The 22818-nt window shown below is 42.0% G+C and overlaps 1 protein-coding gene across 2 annotated transcripts; it reads left to right on the forward strand.

The window, feature by feature from the left end:
* The first annotated feature begins 1085 nt into the window (after nucleotides 1-1085).
* setd2 (SET domain containing 2, histone lysine methyltransferase) lies at nucleotides 1086-21751 on the forward strand. 2 transcript variants are annotated; one of them, XM_083918289.1, is made up of 22 exons: nucleotides 1086-1212; nucleotides 2576-2697; nucleotides 5175-5196; nucleotides 5288-9328; nucleotides 9457-9584; nucleotides 9761-9889; nucleotides 10028-10151; nucleotides 10258-10335; nucleotides 10420-10517; nucleotides 10660-10792; nucleotides 11046-11180; nucleotides 11272-11400; nucleotides 11755-12834; nucleotides 12917-12965; nucleotides 13045-13417; nucleotides 13546-14362; nucleotides 15906-16031; nucleotides 16547-16683; nucleotides 17722-17833; nucleotides 19115-19189; nucleotides 19336-19437; nucleotides 20031-21751. In XM_083918289.1, the coding sequence occupies exons 2-22, from the start codon at nucleotides 2669-2671 to the stop codon at nucleotides 20190-20192; spliced, it is 8079 nt and encodes a 2692-aa protein (XP_083774415.1). In that variant the 5' UTR covers nucleotides 1086-1212; nucleotides 2576-2668; the 3' UTR covers nucleotides 20193-21751. The 2 variants fall into 2 exon arrangements, with proteins under 2 accessions (XP_083774415.1, XP_083774414.1); XM_083918288.1 differs by lacking the exon at nucleotides 2576-2697 and having other exon boundaries at nucleotides 1108-1212.
* Nucleotides 21752-22818: the final 1067 nt, after the last annotated feature.

Genomic DNA, 22818 nt, shown 5'->3' on the forward strand with positions numbered 1-22818 from the left:
AAAAACAGATAAACAAACACATTTCCTTATATTGAACACACATAAATATTACATGTCACAGATTTTCTTCTTTAATGTATTTGCTGTTCATCACCTTATATTATAAATGTCTGCTATGTCTTATAGCAGACATTTATAACAAAAACGTCCAGCTGGAAAGTGTCACTTTGCAACAATAGATACCAGGAATCTCAGGAAGGGACACTCGTTAATACTCAACGATTGAAACCATGTGAAACATACACATACACATACTTTTAGACATGGTGTACATATAGACTGTGTTTTGCACAAGCCACATGTTCTATTAAACACTATTAAAGGTGGGTTGTTTCTTTTTCAATTTGATGATGTCAAAATTGATATAAGTTCCTGGCAGAGTAGCTGTAAGCTATTGTGGACAAAGCAGACTAAGTTAATTGCAACCGTATCTCTCTTTTTGTCAGGTGTGCCATAACCTTATATTCCCATATTTGTTTTAAACCTATGAATTGAGTTACACCTTTTTTTGTTCCTTCTCAAGATTATTCCATGAATCCATACTGTATGGAGGAATGCGTATGACTTAAGTCTCAATAAATAAACAAATAAATGCATAAATAAATGTGTAAATAAATACAGGAATAAGTCAATAAATGCAAAAATGAATAAATACATAATTAAACGTATATATACATAAATAAAATAATAAATACATGTATTTATGTATGAATAAACAAATTAATAAAGGCCCGAATAAATGTATACATAAATAAATAAAATAAATCAATGATTTACATTTATTTCTTCATTTTTGTTCACTATTTATTTCCTCATTCCTGTGTCCATATGTTAATGAGGTAGGAGGTCCCATGTATTAATTTATTCATTATTTATGCTTTTTATTTATTTATTGAGACTTAAGTCATGTTTAGCTCTCCATAAATCCACACCTTTTTACAGACACACATCTATTTTCTATATCAGTTCTAACTCTTGTTCCTCTGAGTTGGCTTACTGTGTGAGCTCATGCTGTAGCTCGAAAGTACCGACACTCACCCAGGCTGCAGCTGGGGCGCAGCAGCGGCAGCGGAGCCTCCAGCCGACGATCATTTCCGACAGCTCCGTATGGATTTGACGTCGGCATATATTGTTGCTTGATGTTTTACAAAAGGGTCGAGTACCAGTGATTTCGAAGATGGGGGAACCTTGTGACCTTAAGCACTTCGTAAAGTAAGTAACGCTGATTTTTAATCATGTTATTTTTGATTTAGCCATCTTAACTACACACAAGACAAAACATCACTAGCACAGCATGCTAGTGAAGCCGGTGGAGAGACTCGGGAGTGTTACGGGACCATTATATCCTTAAACGGAAACGTATAATCAAACCCTTTCTTGCTTATTCCGTACACCAGAAAAGCAGCGAGCTTCCCCACAAGTAGAGGAATTAATTAAATAGACTTTGAACAGTCGGCACAGATCAAAGTTAACAACAGTCACGTTAGCCTATAGTGGCTAATACCGTGTTAGCCTAGCTTAGGTTAGCTACCGATGCTAGTACAATTCCTCGGCTTCGTTAACAGAAAGAAATGTTTAACGTTGCCCAGGCAACCTAAATGTCAAATGTCATTGCATTTCCAAGCATATGTTTGTTTGCCATTAACATGAATACACATATAACAACACGAGCTAACGCTATATAAAGATGGTACACTGTTAGTTAGCATGCTCAAGGTAGCTTAGCCTGCTCTGATATTTTCTATAAACAAGCGTCACAGTCGAACACCTACGTTAATGTCACGACACCTGCCCGTTTAATACTTATAGAATGATGTGGTATGACTAGTTATAATACCTTGGTACAATATTTCACTAAATTGAAAGGTTTGCTACACATCCGCTTGTCGTTTCCATGATGGGTTGAACCATCTTTTTAAAGGCCATGTTTTGGCTGCATCCAATTCTCGCGCACAGGCCATGCTTAAGTTAAGTTTCTTAATTTGCTTCAAACCACAAGTCACTGTTTGTGTTCACAAGCGTGTCGTTCCAACTCCTCATTGCACCGACGGCCTTTGTGTTCTCTGTAGGCCATTTGCTTGCGCTTGTACGTTACATGTCCAATAATAATGACATGCATGCTCTCTGATCGCCCCTGCATCCATGTTTTCCATCTTCAACCATGATAGTACTATTTATGAACTATAGGTGCATGCAACCTTTTGCTTTTGTTGTTTTTGGGATGCACACTAAAAGCGTCAGCAGTAGAGAGCAACAGCCCACAAAACTGGGGAAAAGGAAAATCCTTGTCCTATAGCAGACATTTATAATAACGTGCAGCTGGAAACTCTCTCACATTGCAACAATAGATAACAGGAATCTCAGGAAGGGACACTCGGTTGAAAGCATGTGAAACCACATACGTTTTGACATGGTGTACATATAGACTGTGTTTTGCACAAGCCACATGTTCTATTAAACACTATTAAAGTTGATTTTTGAATTTCAAAATCGATAAGTTCATGGCAGAGTAGCTGTAAGCTATTGTGGACGAAGCAGACTAAGTTAATTGCAACCGTATCTCTCTTTTTGTCAGGTGTGCCATCACTTTGGAGGGCTCATTTCTCTGATTTGGATTATTGTTGGCCAGCAGCCTCTTCAGGCCTACTAATCCTAGACGAGTTTCTCAATGGACACTCTGCTCAAGTCAGAGATCAGGTATTAGACAGCATAAAATGCAACTCACAGTGTATGTCTTGTTTAGAGTAGTGTGGAATTAAATTGGAAATCATCTTAGTATGGTTTCCAAGTTGTATTTTGTTTTGGATGCAGTCTATGTAGATATATCTGGCATCTGTGTATTGTTAAAACATATTCAATATTTCAAGGTCATCCTAAAACCAAGGCCTTGTCATTATTTATGCACCAATAGTTAATTATATTAGTTATTTAACAATTAAAACTACACAACCATTCTCTCAAAAATGTTTTGGGCTCATTTTAAATGCAGATGTCTGATAACATGTTGTCTTCATGTGCCTATACAGTAGTATACAATGGAAAAAACATATCTAAATAAAAAGTGAAGCCATGTAATTTAATCCACTTGCATGAACACGATTATATCATAAGTAGGGAAGGAGACATTTTTTTTTTGAGAAATCATTTCAGGAACTGTCATTAGGTATCAGTTAAGGTCACCATATATAAATAAAGGATGGCACAGTACTTGCTATTGGATATTATGTTCACTCATACTCAGCTGATGTTTATTATCTTGACATCTTTCTATTTTGTTTAAAGATTTAAAAAAAAGATGTATAAAGCTTTTGGTCTAGTAGGCCCAGTCGATGTAAGCTGCTTGTTAAAGCCTTTTCTATATAAAAGAATGTCACTGCAGACGTGCCTTATTTTGAAGGTCACAGGGAAAAAATGAAATCTCAAAGGATTAAATGACCCAATTGTTGCCCAGCACCCGTATTGAGTCTACCCTAAGGAAAACATACTTTAACATGACAAAAGGAGAAACAAAAACCCTATTATTAATCTGTTATACACAATGAATGCGTACTGTACATTTTGTGTTTCTTTGTTTTGGTGGATTGTTTTTTGCCTCTGCTGTTTTTTTAAGTTGCAGCACCAGTTGCCATCTTAGCATTGTAGGGAAGTTTTGGTTTACTTAGTTTCAGGGTTAGGAATATATGTCAATGACATTTATCGGACAGTAATTATCTCATCATCTCATAAATGGTTAAACTCATCTCCATCCCATTATTATCAGCACAGACTTTTTTTCAAGGTTACAAAACAAACTATTTTCTGTCAGAAAACGTGCGTGGACCTATTGATAGAAAGATTAAAGACAGGCAGTCCTTTATGTCATACAAATATTTGTTGTTTCATATGGCCTTAACTTTTTGAAACAAAATAATTTATTCAGATGTTGCAGTTCTCCCAATTTTATTGCAGACAAAGTGGATTTCTTTGGTTTTTGTAGTGGTGTTGTATCATATTAAATGTGAATAATGCATAATGTCTGGTCATGTTCACTTAGCCTAACCTTTTATTATATTTATGTCTGACAATAATTTTAAATTAAGTAGGCTATGGAAAGCTAGCCTTTTACTATGGAGGTTATCTCATGTTGGACACATATTTTATAGTGAAAAGGCCTATTGTTGCTTTTCTGTGCATGGTGGCTCATTGTCTAGCACTTTAGCCTCACAATAAGAGACAGGTCCCAGGGTTGAATAACAACTCTGTCCACCATGTTAAAGCTTGAGCTTGCATGCTCTCTTCATGTTTATGAGTTTCCCATGGGTGCATATGTTTTCTTCTACACCATAGGCACATTACTGCTATTGGGCAAGGCACTGGCTTTAGAAATGGAGGTGGCACTTAGAGGCATTAGAGAATCCAGCTCCAAGAGGGTTAGAATGGATCAAATGCCTAGGCGATATTTATTTACAGGAATCAATATAATCCTGTTCGGGTTGGATCTAACACAGGTTTTCCTGTTTTAGATCTGTTGTTTCATTGCCCTATTCTCAGAGCATAGCAGTTAAGCACTTGGCCTCAAGGTTTGATGGATTAAATATTCAAGACCATCAACACCATGCAGTATTTATGTAATGTTGAGCAGGAAACACCCTTATATTGATAAATTGTTGTTGAGTTGGCATCGGTCCCAGGAGTTTTGCCAAGTGTCAGCCGTTTACCGCCATTTCCTGTCACTAGATAATTTGGCGGTAAAGTGACAGAAGTGGTTTAGAAGAAATTTGAAAATGGATTCTATATCACAGTACTTTCTTTACTTAAAATTTGAGACAAATCTCAAGCATGCTTAGATTAGATTAGATTTCTTTATTTGTATCTGCAGGCAAATTTGTCTTGCAGTGAGAAACATTCATACAAAACAATACAATCAATAAAAAAAACAGTAAAATAGTAAAACCAGGCTTGCCCTTAAGCTTGGGAGAGTATACCTGACACTGTTGTAGATTAGGGAGCAAATGTAACAGGAACAGGAAGGAGCACACATATGTTCAGGGACATGTTTATATCCCATAAAGACAACTACTGATTCTTATATCCCTCCCACTCTTATTCTAAGTTGTTGTGCTGCATGAACTGTGTAAATTGATTTCTGTATGTCCTCTCTTTTTATGTTCCCATGATGCTCTAATGAACAACAGAGAGGAGGGGAGCAGTGCCTCGGTAAGTCTTAACTAAACAAAGTTACCCCTATGTCTAATTTCACAATTTCCAAAAGAAACTCAAGTTACAAGTGGTCTCTCTTTTATTGTAGGTGAAGGTGGAGGGCCTATCCAAGGCAGCTCTAATCAAAAGCCTGTCTCCCAGAGTCATGCTATCCAATCATCTCTTGCCTAAGGGGACCAAGATGAAGGTCAACCTAGAGGATCAGGGTCGTCAGAAAGTGTCCTTCAGCTTCGCACCAACCAAGAAGCCGTTGCAGAGCCCGTTCTTTGTCCCTGCTAGTCCTGAAAAGTCTGTCACTGAGCCTATTGCTGCCTCACAGTCAACCTCAGACAAAGGAGGGCAGAATATAGACAGCAAAACTGAGCAAAACCAGATACCTGTGGTGCAAACACCAATAGCAGAGACACCTTCTCAATCACCAGTCTCCCCAGCCACTAAACTAAAAACAGACTTGGCAAAGATGCATTTCAAGAAGCAAATTCTCAGTGTCTCTGTGACTGAAGAGGAACCAGCATCTCTGGTGCCAGAGGAGCCGCACTCTCTTGAATTGGAGGTTCTGCAGGAACCAACAAGTGTAACTGAATTTCCAACACCCCAGCCTCAGAATGTCATCAGTGTTTGCCCCTCTGAGAATGCTCACATTGAAGCTACTGAGTCAAAGGTAACCCCTAGCCTCAAGAAGGCAGCTGCTTTCTCAGGAAAAGATGGAGAGAGTTCCAGCTGTGCAGAACAGGACAGTAAGCTAGACAAAAGGAAAACCAGGTCCCAAACTAATAGTGCACCCCTTGGTTCAGAATCTGATGGAGATTTAGGCTTGATGTCTTCTATTCGCAAGTCAGTTGACTCCAAAAGTAAAACAAACTCTGACAGCAGAAGCAAAGAGGTCAAAAAGTCTTCCTCTGGTTCACATGTGGAAGAAAAGGAAAAAAGTTCATCCAAGCGGTTAGAGAATCATGAAAGGTCTTCTAGTTACTCCAAATTAGACCGTGATTCTAGACACACATCCTCACGCTCATCTCGATCAGACAAAGACCGCAGAAGGTCCAGGTCTAGATCACGGTCTAGATCAAGAGGGTCTCGTACAAGTTCTTCTCACTCCAGGTCCGAGAGATCCCGATGTGATAGAGGATCACGCTCCGAAAGGTCCTACTATCATGATTCTGATCGAAGATCACACCGGAGTTCTCCACGCAGAGAGAGAAGACGTTCTCGCTCTCGCACAGACAGAACTCGGGACAGTTCTGACTCTGAGGATGACCATAGGAAGACAAGGACAAGGACTAGTGACTCAAGTAGATTGTCGACCCATTCAAGCTCACATAAAGAGTCAAAATCATCTTCCTATTCAAAATCTGAGAAAATCTCTAAATCTGCAGATTCTCCTCACTCTTCAGAGTTGGATAAAAGAACACAATTGTCAAAGTCTGAAAGGACTACAAAGCGACTATCGGACTCTGATTCCCAGCGCAAGTGCTCGCCTGATCTGGATTCCAGTTACCGTAAATCTAGCACCCATTACAAGTCCGAGACCAACAGCAAATCCTCTACTTCCAGTATGCATACCCACTCTCAAACATATGAAAAACAGCAAAAATGCAGCTCTAGTGACTCTGAGGCAGATCATAAGGGAATATCACAGGCGTCTGACAAAAGCTCTGGCTCTGAGGAGAACTGTAAAAACGCCTTTAAGAAAACCAGTAGGCCAGACTCGAGGCAGATGACCCCTTCTAGATCTTCTGTTAAAACTAGCGGACATGATCGACAATCAAATGACATTTTTCACAGCCCTGGCAAAGCACCATCATGTGAAAACCCCACAGAATCGTGTTCTCAGAGTGAAAATGAAAAATCTGAATCCCAACAAGGTGGAAATGAACATAGTAGTCAGGATTTTAAGGGGATGGTCTCATGCACTGATTTTTTGCAAGAATCATCATCCAAGAGATCGATAGAAACAAAAACAAGTATTGAAGTTGTAACATCTGCTATAACCTCGAGTGAAAGCCCAAAGCATGTAAATGCTGACCTGGAAAACTTGACTAGTGTAAAGGATAGCCTTTATTCTAACGATCGACCACATGTGAACTCAAATACAGCGGTCTTCGATTCATACAGTAGTAATAATAGTATAAAGTGCAGCCAGGACAGGAAGGCGGTTGATTGTTCACTGGGGCTAAATTCCTTACTTGATACAGCAGATATACCGGTCATCCATGATGTCCAGCAGAACACTAAACCAGAAATTGTTAAAGTTTTGACAGTCGAGGAGCCATCCGCCACACGTTTGCAGTTAAAATTTGATTCATCGTGTCTTGAATCAGAGGATCAGCTGACACTTGAACAGCAAAATATGAATACTGTTAAAAAGAGCAGCAGTACTACCAAAAAGTCCAGATGGGATATTGTTGGGCAGGACACGTCAGAGAACGATAATTCACAGAGGACACTTTGTGCAGAGAGTAAGCCTACTGTTAAAAAAGTGATTTCTGTCAAGAAAATAGAGATTTCTAAAGACAATAGCCAACATGAATCTGAAATGAAAGATACTATTCAGCAAGAGGCTGAGACACATTCCAAACTGGTTAAGCAGATGGAGATCTCCAAGCAGGAAGTCGGCTCAGACACCACGTCAATGAACGATAAACACAAAGACCAAAGTGAGCCTTCACAAGCGAGCACCAGCATTGACCATTGTTACTTAAAACTGAGTGTTTCTCACACAGAAACAAAAAAAGATGAGCTTCACGTAAATGATACATCACAGGGTGACACAGCTGCAAAGATACAGAGTTGGAATGGTGATGATCATGAAGAAAAACCCAAGGGCAGCTCTCACAAGAGCAAAGTGACTAAGAGAACGTTACTCAATCAGGATGCACTAGGAGGACAGAGTGATATCAGCGATAGTGACAACTCCGAGTATGATTCTGACTGTGGCGAGGCTATAAAACGACTGCACTCGGTGGTGGTGGTGCCAAAGAATTCTTCCCTAACAATGGACACACAGGACACAGGAGCTTCCCCATGCAGTCTAGTGAGAAGTTCAGGACTGCACAATGTAAATATTGATGAAGTCCCAAATCAAAGCCTGCAACAAAGGCAGGGGAGTCCTTCTGCACTCGTGGAGACCGGTGGTCCATGTGCTGGTATTAATGATTCATCCCACAGCACCATGTTGTGTCAATCCCAGAGTAATATGATTGATAGCACCAGTCACTCGGAGGGCTCCAGCTTCATCAGTGTGCAGCCTTACATGGCTGGTCATATCAGTGCCCATAGAAGCACCATGGATCCTGCTCACAGCCTTGATACTTCCAGACAGTGTGAGCAAGCTTACACACAGCATAATGTAAGCAGCAGAGGAGAAAGGATGCTCTCTCATTACCAACATGATGATTTCTCCAATGCTGACAATATCAATGACAAGAATGGATTCAGCCTGGGCTGGGATTTTTCACAGTCAGAACAGCCCAGTAGTACATACCAGCAGCCGGATAGCAGTCACGGGCCACAGCTACCAAACACTAAACTGACTGAAGCCTCTCCCAAGGGACAGGAGCACAGGCAAAGTAATGCCATCTGGAACCACCTATCCCCAAATACGCAGACTAGCAGACAACCCTACCTCCATGTGCATGAACATTATCAGGATCTTGCAGGCGAAATCCATCCAGACTCCCTAACTAATGACCACGACGACTACAGTAGGGATAAACTATCTGATCCCAGTAAAACAGCTGTTGAATGCAGTGGACCTAACACTCCTGGGTCATCAAGCTTTGTACAAGGACATGAAATAAGCAGCAACAGCAGGGGCTCTGCTGTGCCTGACCTCCCTAGAGAAGACAACTTCAGACCCCACAGAAGTCGGGGTCCTCCCAAGAAAAGACGACCAGAGATCGAGTCAGATTCAGACAATGAGGCAGAAGCCGGGCCTGCAGGCAAAAGGGAGTGTCAAGGAGATGCCGACGATGCTAAGGAAACTCTTGTCAAACCCGAGGCGCAGCGTCCAGTACTCAATCTGCGAGAATTTCAAGACGCCAATAAATGGAAAGAGTTTGCTAGGTCTAAGAAGATGCCTCCTTACTTTGACTTGATTGAGGAGAATCTGTACCTGACTGAGAGGCAAGTTGTTGTCCAGCCTGATTTAAGAAAATATTATTTTGTTTAAAGATGAACCTTTTAATAAAAGAATGAAGTTCTTTCAGGTTTGATCTTTGAAAGTTTTAATTTTGAATGTAATTTTTTTGCAGAAAGAAGAGCAAATCTCATCGAGATATTAAGAGAATGCAATGTGAGTGCCCAGTGCTGCCCAGAGAAGAGCGTTCAAGGGGAGTATTGGCATGCGGGGAAGACTGTTTAAACCGGCTGCTGATGATTGAGTGGTAAGTTAATTATTACAGATTAGGTTGTGACAACATATAAGAAAGCAACATTTAATATTTAACATTTTGCCAGGTTCTCGGCTTTGAAAAGCAAATTTACTAACAGAGTTACACCGTGTAGGATCCTACTTATATACATATGTCTTGACCTATGATTTTTTTTTTTTTTACCCCAGCTCCTCACGGTGCCTGAATGGAGCCTACTGCTCTAATCGTCGCTTTCAGATGAAACAACATGCAGACTTTGAGGTTATCCTCACAGAAGACAAGGGCTGGGGTCTACGGGCAGCTAGAGACTTGACTACGTAAGACTCGTAAAATCTTTCAATACATTTTAAAGTGTTTTTCTACCACTTATCATTAAAAGATTCACAAACTTACTGGTTATTGTGGGGTTACTTACTTTATTGTATTGCATTATTATATTTCTATTGTTATCTCAGAAACACCTTTGTACTGGAATACTGTGGGGAGGTATTGGACCACAAGGAGTTCAAAACAAGGGTGAAAGAATATGCTCGCAATAAGAACATCCACTACTACTTCATGTCTCTAAAGAATAATGAGGTAAGTGATGGTATGACACAATTCGTTAATGTATATATTTAAACGGCAATCTAGTTCAATGATTCAGGCAAAGTGGTAGAAATGCTGATCTATTATGTTTCCTCAGATCATTGATGCAACACTGAAGGGTAATTGCTCTCGGTTTATGAACCATAGCTGCGAGCCTAACTGTGAGACCCAAAAGGTACAGTGGCGAGATAAATAATACTTTTTGATGTTAACTTACTGACAGCTCAATTACCTCATGCTGATTTTTATCCCTTTCCAGTGGACTGTCAATGGTCAACTTAGAGTTGGGTTCTTCACTTCCAAGGCAGTCCCTGCAGGAGCTGAACTGACGTTTGATTACCAGTTCCAGAGATATGGGTACTGTTTCTCTGCAGTTATTTCTTTTCTTCACACTTGTATTTTGTGCAGTTTATGTTTATGTCTTATAACACTTAAAACAGAGTGGTTATTTATCCTGTTAATGATGGTGGTGACCCTTTTGCTGTATGTTTTTCTATAGCAAAGAAGCACAGAAATGCTTCTGTGGAGCAGCCAGCTGCAGAGGCTTCCTGGGTGGGGAGAACAGAGTTAGTGTTCGGGCAGCTGGAGGGAAGATGAAGAAAGACCGCAGTCGAAAGAACGCTCTCACCACGGTCAGTTCTTCATATTTTAAAGTGTTAATTGTCTTTGGTTTACATCTGGCTGCCAGTAATGTTAGCGTAGTTCCACAAGAATTACGGCCACAATTACTTAAAGAATTTTCTTAAATTGTCATGCTCCAAATTTTAGATTATTTTGTTCTAACCATCGTGATATTAGCACCTTATTGTATGATTTGTCTCTAAACCAGTTTCTCAAAGTAAAATCTCTTATTTTAAATGTTGTCATCACTTTGTCCTTACTCAGGTTGATGAGGAGCTGGAGGCATTACTGGAGAATGGAGAAGGCCTGTATGATGAGAAACAGGTGGTGTCTCTCTGCAGACTAATGGTTCGCGTGGAAACCATGGAGCAGAAACTCATCTGTCTCAAACTCATACAAGTATGACCTGAGTAGTTGATGTCTTTTTTTATATTGCTGATATTTATATTATCATTTGCAGTACATAATATGATATTTTTGTGTTGCACAGGATACTCAAAATCTTTCATGCCTGAAACAGTTCCTGGACCATCATGGGTTGTCTTTGCTGTGGATCTTCATGGTGGAGCTTTCTGAAGCTAAAGGCAACAATGCCAATAACACCAAACTGCAGTTAGAGGTGAAATATGTCATTGACTTTGCATTAAAAGTAGCCTCATGTTAAAATGCCCAACTTTACAGAAGAAATAAGCAAAGCCTGGTACAAAAAACGGCTTTGGTCTCTGTAACTGTACGGAAGATAAATTCTTTTATAACTCACCCATTTTAATTATATATATATGCTTAAAGTTATATATACTTAAGGGTGTGACAGGTGAGTGCCATCACAGGAGACTGTAGGCTTCATTTAGCCCACCTCAGCTCCACCCCTTCAACCATTTTTTCGATTAGCTGGGAGTTAGGTGAGATTAATACAGTCATTTACATAGCCCTCTGCTGTATGATCACTGTTAATCTACGACTCTGTTTCCAGATTATGAAGACCTTAGCTGTGATGCCGATTGCTACGAAGAACATGTTGGAGGAGAGCAGAGTCCTTACCTTCATCCAGCGATGGGCCCAGACAAAAACTCTCCCTCACCCGGCTGAGATGGACGGCTACTCCAGTGAGAACACCTCCCGTGCTCAAACGCCCCTCAACACTCCTGATGGTTCCTCTACCAAATTAGGACCAGAGTTGGATAGTGACTCCTCCAAACCTGCTGTGTACCCCCGCCTTAAAATCATCAGTGAAAACAGTCTGGACAGCGCACTCTCTGATGCTAGCAAAGCATCTGATGGGAAGGAGGAAGAGGAGGATGAAGATGATGAGGAAGAAGATGAATCCTCACGTGCCGGACTTCCTGATGCCAAACCGTTGAATGCAGAGCCAGCATGTAAAGCTGCAGATCCAATGAAAGAAAAGGCGGAAGAGTCTATGAAAGAGGAGGTTGAAGTCAAAGGGGAGAAAGAGGAAGAGACGGGGATGAATTTAAGCAGTGAACTCCATCCTGAAGCTGAGGAAGGAGAAGCAAAAATGGAGTTGGATGTGGAGAAGGAGATTGAGTTGAAGGAGGACATGAGTGAGGATCATACAGATGAACTTGAGGGGCCAAAAGAGCCAAGTGAAGAACAGGGGAGTGAGTGGGAGCAGACCAGTCAGGCAGTGACAGAAAAGCCTGAATTGGACGGAGACCAGCCCACCGTTCAAGTTCCTGAGCCAGAGAGTCAGTCCATACAAACAGATGTTGCTGATCTTCCAACTGAGCTGCCTTCAAATAATATGGAGGCCCAGGCAGAGACACAAGAGGGTGAGAAACCTCCTCCTGGCAGTGAGGTGCAACCTGGTGAATCTACCGCTGATGCCGCCCTAAGCTCTGAGGTCCCGGAAGCCAGTATACCCTCAGAGGTCATAGCGACCCCCATAGATCCTTCAGTGATAGGAACTCCTTCTCAGGATGAAGAGGAAGGTGTCTCAGATGTGGAGAGTGAGAGGAGTCAGGAGCCCCACCTCAGTGCTTTGGACATTAGTGGCATGGCTGCTAGGCTTCTGGACAGCTGGAAAGATCTGAAGGTGAGCTCAAACAGGTTCACTTAACTGTTTGCATACTATTGTACTCAGAATTTTGAAGTCAAAGTTGTCCTTGTCCTTTCAGGAGGTGTACAGAATACCAAAAAAGAGTCAGGTGGAAAAGGAAGCAAATGGTAAGTTTAGTCCAATACTGATATTTGGCAGATTTTTTATATTATCCGTATGATTTTGGCTGACTAGATTTTCTCGCAGATCGCAGCAGAGATCGAGACACAGCTTTGACGCCACGCACCCCTTCTGGTAGCCGAGAACGTGAAAGGGAGAGAGAGAAGGAGCGGGAACGCGACAGAGACCGAGATTATGACAGGGACAGGGACAGGGACAAGGATCGAGAACGGGATCGGGAGCGAGACCGGGACCGAGAGCGAGACCGAGATCGGGACCGAGACCGAGATTGGGACAGGGATCGGGAACGGGATCGGGATCGAGATAGAGATAGAGATCGGGAACGGGATCGAGATCGAGCCTCTGATAAAACTCCACAACGCAGCGCGGAGAGACGTAGGAGACGCTCCGCTTCACCACCCTCATCCTATGAGAGGAGCAGTCGACGCACTGAGGAACGGTAGGAAATTTTGTGATTGGAGTAACATTGTCGAGGGTCTCTTCAAAGCATAATGTAATATTTGTACAGCAGTATTTCATAGTGAAGTTTTTGCATTAAGCTGTGGTCTTGTTCTCTGGACTTTTAAGGTTTGACCCATCTAACAGCAACAAGACACGGGGAGTTGGTGGAAAGGAGCGCAACAAGCTGTCCACAGAGGAGCGCAGAAAGCTGTTTGAGCAGGAGGTTGCTCAGCGGGAAGCCCAGAAACAACAACAGCTTCAACAGCAGCAGCAGCAGCAGCTCCAACAGCAGCAGCAGCAGCAGCTCCAACAGCAGCAGCAGCAGCTTCAACAGCAGCAGCAGCTTCAACAACAGCAGCAGCAGCAGCTTCAAACTATGGTTTATGATCCTGCTCTGGCCTATGTCTCCAGCCCTGGCTTCATCACCTACCCTCCTGGATATCCCATTCAGACCTTTGTGGATCCCACCAACCCCAATGCAGGCAAAGTACTGCTACCTACCCCTGCGGTTGAGCCCACCCTAAACTATGAAGAGACACCTCCTCAGCATCTTATCTCAGACATGGGACTGTCCTCTCCATCCCCCACCTCCCAGGCCACTCCAGTCTCTAATCTTTCTCAGCACATTACCACCACTGACCTCGCCACTGGTAACCCCCAACCGTATGCTCAGCCAACTGTAGCAACTCAGGACGCAGGCGTAGCTGTCCTCTCTGTACCAGCCCAGGCGGCCCCTCAGGTACAGGGCCAGCAGAGCTACACTACTCTCTGGGATCCCACTACTCAGCAGGCACTGACTGTGCACACACAACCTCCACAGCAGTATGCTACAGCCCCAGCACAGGCTCAGACACAGACAGCCATCTATTACCAGGGTCAGCCATGCCAAACCATCTACAGCATCCCCACTGCCTACCCACAGGCAAACACTCCCGTCATACAGGTAGGGTGCTCTGTGCCTGAGGCGAATATCCTCTGTTGATTTTGCTGTACTTAGTTATTTGAATTGCTCTCTAGAGCACAGGTTCCCAACCTGGCAGTCCCGACCAGAGCTTCAGTTGGCCTATAACTCAGCATTTCATTCATTTCTGTGAAAATAACAACCTCATTAAGTTTTCTTCAAAGTTCAGATTAAACTCACAGATTAAGGGCGCACTCACACTGTCCTTCCGCACCGGGCCAAAACAGGTTTTTCGGCTAAAGCCTAGTGCGTTTGATCAGTGTGAGTGCACCCGATCCGCGCATAGCTGCGGCCAGCTGGCCGTCCACGGCCCGTCTGAGAGAGGTGGGCTTTTGTAGAGCTCGTTTGCACATGCACAAGCACGAGCGTGGGCACGTGTACAAGCACGAGGCCTACGGCGGTTCTGATGTCTTTTATGTGAGCCTGTTCGGACATAGAAAATAGAAGGACGGACCATGCGCGGACATTTAACAACAACAACAATGGCGGTGAAAGGTTCACGTTGGTGTGATGCGGAGGTGGAGTGTTTACTGCAGATTTGGTCAGATGAAAATATTCAAAAACAGTCAGACAAGACGCACAAAAACTCTGAGGTCTAGCGAAAGATTTGTAAACAAAGTGACGCATTGCGATGACGTCATCAATGCGTGTGACGTGTTACGACGTGATGACGTATAGGCAGGCAAGAAGCATTGGCCGAGGCCCAGGCAGTGTGAGTACAAACAAGCTGGCAAGCGGGGGGAGAGGGAGGGGGGGACAAGTACCCTAAAGCCCGGGGCGCGGTGCGGAAGGACAGTGTGAGTGCGCCCTAAGAGCATGGTGAAGACCTGACCAAATGCTATATTCAGAGCCTTTCCTCTTGTCCAGCATTAGAAAAATATGTAAAATAACCAAAAGAGCTAATAGAACAATGGTCAAGTGTCAGGGAGAAAAAAAAACATAACAAAATGCATAATACAGAGAATTGTGTTATAAGTTCACAGGAAATAATCTGTTCAAAATTCATCCAATCGCTCGTTTTTTACAAACTTCTCACAGTTATTGAGTTCACAGTTTATCAGTGGTTCTTTACTGTTATTATTGTGCATTGGATAGATACTGTAATATCCATAAATCATGTCATTTAGTCAGAGGTCATCAGTTTACTCAATGATAGAAAGGGGGTCCATTAAGGAAAAAGGTTGAGAACCACTGCTCCAGAATATCCAGTGTTGAAAAGCATAGATCTTTTATTTTTGCCATTGATGTTGAAAGCCCTTTATATTAATGGTGTTATAATTTAAAGTGTTTGTGGTTGGACTTTTGCCTAACCAATTTAGTTTAACTTTAAACAGAAGCAAAAAATAATGCAGTATTGTAGAAAAAAAGAGAATCATAGCAGTTGTGCATTGCTGCAAACCTTTAAGCCATCCTGTGTATTAAATCATTATTGAACACTACAACACAATGCAGAAGCATGCGCAACACACAATTTCTAAATGTTCATAGTGACCGTCTAATGTGAGTGGATTTTATGTTTCTGAAGGCGTACACTGAACCCACAGCCAGCTACCTGCATGCCCAGCCTGTGTATCCTGGTCATCAGCAGGGAGTGGTGGTGCAGCAGGGAGGCACAGTCACCACCATTGTCACATCCCAAACTGTCCAACAGGTAATGCATAAACACACTAAAATGGTGTTTTGAAAGGATGATGGAAACCTAACACATTGACTCATTCTCAACTGTAAAGTAGTAGTAAAATAATTTTTATTCTTGAGTTGCATGAGGTCACTGTTTATTTGGCAGTTTAAGTCTCCTGTCTTGAGGATTTTTGAGATTTTTCCAAAATATGTAATAGGCTACATGGGATTTTGAGGGAACCTTTGTCTCAATATGGCCACAAGGGGGTAGTATACAGTTAAATAAGTTAGTGCTTAAAAGCTACAGCATTTGGTTCATGTCTCACATAATGACAAAGATGTGACTAGAGAACAAATACAGGAAAAGTCTCATTTGGCTTTATTTGTAAATATGAATCTAAATTCTGTTAAATGACTTTAAACTACTGCTGTCATCAAAAATGCAGCTTAGATTCTTTCGATTAGCAAAATCCAAAAAGGGTATTTCAAAGTGAAGCTACATGGATTTGCTGCTAATCCTTTTTTTTTTTTTTTTCTCATCTCCAGGAAATGATTGTACCCAACAATGTGATAGACCTGCCTCCTCCCTCTCCCCCCAAACCCAAAACTATTGTCCTACCTCCCAACTGGAAAGTGGCCCGGGACCCTGAAGGCAAGATCTACTACTACCATATTGGTACAAGGTTGGTATTACTATGTATCTGTGAAGTGTTTGTGCCTCTAGAACCCCCCTGCATTGTATGTTTACAACCCCTTTCCCACTGGAAAAAAATCCCACCACTTACTTAGCTTTTGTCTTTAATGGGAAAGGTTTGAATTAGAAAGTATTCCCGGGACAAATGACTGAAGTAGTCATAGGTAATAAGCGGCTCCAGCTCCACTCAGCAGTGATAGAAACACTACATGCTGCACTGTGTGTGTGTGTGTGTGTGTGTGTGTGTGTGTGTGTGTGTGTGTGTGTGTGTGTGTGTGTGTGTGTGTGTGTGTGTGTGTGTGTGTGTGTGTGTGTGTGTGTGTGTGTGTGTGTGTGTGTGTGTGTGTGTGTGTGTGTGTGTGTGTGTGTGTGTGTGTGTGTGTGTGTGTGTGTGTGTGTGTGTGTGTGTGTGTGTGTGTGTGTGTGTGTGTGTGTGTGTGTGTGTGTGTGTGTGTGTGTGTGTGTGTGTGTGTGTGTGTGTGTCGCAAAAAAGGTGTACGTGAAAGGTCATTTGAGATAAGAAAACATGACGTCAATACATATTTTGATATTATTCGATGATACTGCACTTTTATTGCTGTTCCCGAGAAGCCATTAAAGTCCATCAATGTGTTAATCTCTATACATCTCTTGTTATAATTGATTTCACTACAACAGTAACGTCTGCTACTCTTTGTCATCTTAGCCTCAAATTAGATGCCAGTGCACTGGGCCAATTACGCTGGTACTGAGTTTGAAAGAGAGACTGAATTAGAAACAGACATTAAAAAAAGAAGTAGCCATTGTAATATTATCACTGGCCTCCGTGCTGCTTTCTACTGTTTGCTGGTGAGTTTGACGCATTGAACGTGACACACCAGATAAAAAAGAAAAACAATAAAAAGGGCACACTTGTCTACTGGCAATGGGAAAGGAGTCTATCGGCTATTTTTGGAGCGTTTTCCCGGACAAAAAAAAACCCCTGCATGTACACTCTATTTTTGATGGGAAAGGGTTTTATCTGACATTTCTTTCTTCTGTGCTTTAGGCAAACACAGTGGGACCCTCCAACCTGGGATGGATGTAGTGACAGTACTAGTGTGGACCATGAATCTGAGATGGACCTGGGAACACCCACCTACGATGAGAATCCTTCCAAGGTGAGCAGTGATCGTTTTCGAAGTGTGCTCTGAAATATAAATTATGTGTAGCAGTTGCGCACTAGGCTTTTGTGACTTTTTAGACTTTTTAGACTTTTTTTATAGCTACATAGTACACGGAAAAGTCTGTGTCCTCGTTTGACAATGAGAAAGAATCGTTTTCACTGTTTTTTGTTCCCAGAAAGTTGTGTGCTTGGATGCGGAACATGATAATAGTGTTTGTTCTTTGAGGTAATTGAAGAAGCAGCACTGGTGATTACTTTCAGCTGTGTCTCAAGGGAGGGAAAAAAGAAAAACCCTCAGCACAACACCATCTTCAGTGAGTGTTATGTCCTCGCTGATGATGACTCCTCTTTGCAAAATGGCTTCATCAGAATCTACATGGAGACAAAGATTCGAAGAGATTCCACTCACTCCATCCCCCTGCTCAGCTGCTTGTCCCTAAGCCTCAAGGCCATAAAGGGGAGGGGTGACTCAGCTCATCTCTTCTTCCTCTGCCTCGTTTGTTTTCCCTCTTCATTTTTATCCTGACTTTGAGGATAATAGAAACCATCTGGAAGGACTAGAATTCATTTATTTGCGGTTTCTTGTGTTATAATTTAACTACGTAAGTGTCCCTTTTGTCTTTTAAAAGATGGTACGCAGCTGAAAAAAGCATCAAAAACTGAGATGGTGAGACCCATGTTTTCCATGCAGAGTTTCCCGCCAAGAACAGCTACAAGGTCATGGACCATTTCCCAACATGTGTTTAGACAGTGGTGGTGTCCACGTCCAGCACTTGAAACTATGGCACATGGTCTGCACTTGTAAAGCGTCTGATTTCACTGTTTTTAGATTCCTGGCCCTGGCACTGTGTTTGTGCGAATCTTTGGTGCTTGCTTTTGATCCTCACCACTTTGTTGTGGGTATAGGAGTCAGCTGTTGCCAGCTTCCCTTTGTTGTTGAAGGCTGAGGCCACAGAGGCAGCATCCTGGCAGGATATCCCTGCTTTGTGTCAAGTAGCTGGTGAGCAGGTGCTGTTTGATGCCCCACTGACCTTGATAGCTACTGTTTTGCAGCCAGTTGCCATGCTTGATTGAGCTGATGCACAGGTGGGGCCTCACTTTTGATTTTAATTTAAGGGAAATTACTGTCATTATGACACAGTACTACTGAGTAGAACTGGATGGAAGTTAGCTTGAAAAGTTAGACTTGCAAAGCAAAGGGTTTAAAACAAACCATAATTGTTGGCACACAAGTATTTGAAAGATCTCATCCATCTCCTCTATTATGTCGTTACAGTTCTCCACAAAGACGGCTGAAGCAGACACTTCCAGTGAGCTGGCTAAAAAGAGTAAAGAGACATTTCGCAAAGAGGTGAGCCATAGTCTCTAAACAATATTCGCACCAATGTTATTTAATTCCAGATGTTTCAATCTGCCGATCCTCTTCTAGCCACCCGTGCAAATGTTCATATTGTCCTGTTTTTAACAAATATTTTTTTGTGTGTGTATGTTACTCAGATGTCCCAGTTCATAGTGCAATGTCTAAATCCTTATCGGAAACCAGATTGCAAACTTGGACGCATCAGCAACACAGAAGATTTCAAACACCTGGCTAGAAAGGTAAGATTAAACAATAAGATGTTTACACATGCTGTTCGAACTTGCATTAATACAGAGAAGCTGTAGACCTTTCCTCGGCCTCTTCGTGGTCAGAGCACAATGGACATATTGGTCAGCTTTAAACTTAAAAGGCAAAGTTTTCCTCAAACCAGAACTAAATAGTTGAGCTCCCACGATTTATTTTTCCAGCCAAATGTTTTTGTATTGTGCCTCTGGAAGAACACATTGTACATGTAAACTATTATCTCCCTCTTCTTTGTTTTACTCATTCCTTTCTAAAAAGCTCTGTTCAACCAGTGTTTCTTCAAAGGGCAGCATTCTTTTTTTCTTTTTTTTTTCCATGGTTCCCGGTGGGATGTAGGGAGTGGTTTGCGCTGAGTGCCACTCGGACATACCACGACTCTGAGAACATGGGCACAGTAAACAGAAAGACGAGTTGGACTTCACTCATTTAGAGATTGGGTTATAAAGGGCCAAGTCAACAAAAGAGAATTAACTAGCCGACCAGAACTTGCAATGTAGTTATTTAATTTACCGTAGTCTGGTGACAAGAAACATGTCTAACGCTTTCCTCATCTCGCCCATTCTTCTAGCTAACTCATGGAGTTATGAACAAGGAGTTGAAGGCTTGTAATAATCCTGAGGACCTTGAGTGTAACGAGAATGTGAAGCACAAGACCAAGGAGTATATCAAGAAATACATGCAGAGATTTGGCACCGTGTACAGGCCCAAGGAAGACACAGAGGTATACTAACCTCAGAGGCCACCATGTTACATTTGCTCTGCGCTAACACAGGAGAAGCACAGATTTGCCTTCCCATTCACTCATCCATGTATGTACTGGCCAGCCTGAGCCGTGACGTAGTTTCCTACGTGTATTTATGACTAAGAATTGCACTGCTGCCCAAGAAGCTCTCCAGGCCCCGTGGTTTCACGTAGAAGGCCCCGTTCTCGAGACTGATGCAGGCTTGAGTGTCGCCGAACGACCCGGAAACTCCAGGTGCAGTGTTGTCGAAGGATAACGCTACGGGGGTGCTATGGAGACTAATGTTTTCACTGACTGTTTGATTTTAAGGTTTTTTTTTCCTTCCCATTTGTGGCTCTTAAATGTTCCTGAGAAGATCACCTCAATTCCACTTTTTAAACTCTGCTAGCCCTGAATGAGGATTGCTCAACAGAATCAGCTTTGGTATCATACGTATCAGTTTCTTTCTTACTTTTCACTGTAAAAAATGGATCAATGACAGAACAGTGCAGTGCCCCCGCCTCCCTCTTCCTTTTTCTTGTGCACGCTTTAACCCCCTGCCACTGACTCTGTATCTGGTGCTGCTTTTAACTGGGCTGTGGAGGTCCAAGCTCTACTCCTCAAACCCTTCCTGCCTTCTAAACCGCAAGACTTTGGAGCCTCGGTTGTTTTATGAATGCATGATGTAGGCTGAGGTCAGAGTGGTGTCCTTATGGAAATTCCTACGTTTTCCACGGCTCCTGCTTCAAGTAATAGGCCCTCACTGGGATGAGCTTTTACTCACAAAACACTTAGGGATCAGCAAATAACCAGCAGGTTGGCAACGTGATCAAAATGTCTTTTATGAAATGTGTCTATAATAACAGAAGCAGGGTTTGAATGCTGTTTGATGTGCTGTTTAGCCATTTCCTCTCCAACCCCTCTCAACTTTTTTTCTGCCGTTTCCTCCTCTTACAGGAATATTGCTGAACATGAAGGTTGTAGCATTTAAGTTTTAACCGTTTCTAAACAATGTGTGTGTGTGTGTGTGTGTGTGTTCTGGTTCTTTTTTATCACATTAAGTCCAAGTTAGAGGATACTTTGAACCTCCTCGCTCCACAAACTGTCAGTTATTATTAATTTCAAGGATTTTTCCTCCGGTTGTCAAGGTTGTATTCATTAGCATTAGGTCACTGATTTGTTGCAGCCTATTAAATTGCATTAAATAAAGTTCCAACATATGTACATTTCTCTTTATGTGAATATATTGAATAATAGTTTTGGGAATGTTTAAATAAGCAGACATTTTGTAAAAGGACTATCATTTCTGTATTGAAAGTGTAAATAATGTGTAAAATTACCAAAGCTGTACGCAGGAGAGTAGGGTCAAGGAGCCCACCCATCCTCACCAGCTCAGCCCTCCTGATGCAGTTCCCACATCAGTATGTCAAACCTAGGACTCTGTTGAATCACATCCCTCTATTTTATTTCAGTGGTGGGGGAGATTTTCATAGTGTTTCCTTTTTTTTTAATTATTATTTTTCTATGTACAAAGTAAATTTCACCCTATTCTTCTGTAAGTACTGTGTAAGCACATTGTCATACTGAGTGTACAAACATTTTAAAAGATAAATAAACTTTTTTTGTAAAATGACATCCGCTTTCCTGTTGTGCCATTGAATTGGGTTCACTTGGTTGTGAGTGATTTAGACTCAAACAGATCTAAGCAAATGTGAGTGACCTCTGTGACATGATTAACTGCTGAGTGCACACTCAATCCCATTTTAGATCGACTCCCTCTAATAAGGGGCGCTCATGGCATGAATGCCACTAAGACGCATACACACAGTGTTGAGCCAGATGTCTGGCCCCAGTAAAGGGAATCAAAGTGATCGACTGCCTTCATTAGAGGCGTTCAGTGCGCTCTAAATCAGGAGACCTGTGACGAGTAGAGTGAGGCGCTGCTGTGCTTCCCCTCTCTCTCTCCGGTCCCAACCCCCCTCCCAGTGTACGCACATTCCGCAGCCCCATGCCTGTGTGCTCCAGACCGCAGTTAAGCAGTCCCGTCTGGAGTGTGTGACGGCATGTAACACTGCCCTAGGCCATGCAAGATGCCTGCTCCCACTTAGAACTGAATGCAAAGAGATCATTAACAGATTTGAGTTCAGAGCTGAGGGGGAGCAGGATCAAGATTGTGCCTCAAAGAGAAAAAGGAAACTCTCCTGCAGAATATTTTGGATGAAGCTGTTATTGTCATTTCACCCTCAAAATTATTAAATACCCCTTAACTGATTTCCCTCTGGGTCTTGGATAGGAAATGTTCTTATATACTAAATCCCTTGATAAGGGCAAGTATATCCCAAATACGTCCAAACTTCCTCACTCTGTTATTCATCAAGTGGGTTTTATATTTTACTGTATGTGACAGACGTGTTTCCATTTCCATATTTCCATGAATGTTAAATGTTCTTGCCATTTGTTTAGGCCCTATGGGAGGTTTAACAGAAGGATATCTAATTATAAACATAGAAGTAGAGATATGTTGATTTTTTTTATTATTATCTGTACTCTTTCAAACCTATTTGATGAACTCAAATACCTCTTTGTTGTTCCCGCCATCTATTTCACCCATTTACACTAGCTATTTTAAATGTAT

This window comes from Echiichthys vipera (genome assembly GCF_963691815.1).
Source record: "Echiichthys vipera genome assembly, chromosome: 8".
NCBI classification, from domain to species: Eukaryota; Metazoa; Chordata; class Actinopteri; order Perciformes; family Trachinidae; genus Echiichthys; species Echiichthys vipera.

Coding starts and splice junctions, on each gene's coding strand:
- setd2 (XM_083918288.1), top strand. CDS start 1,178: ATGGGGGAACCTTGTGACCTTAAGCACTTCGTAAA. Junction 1,213..5,174: donor GACCTTAAGCACTTCGTAAA/GTAAGTAACGCT, acceptor AATGAACAACAG/AGAGGAGGGGAGCAGTGCCT. Junction 16,684..17,721: donor TACTACCATATTGGTACAAG/GTTGGTATTACT, acceptor TCTGTGCTTTAG/GCAAACACAGTGGGACCCTC.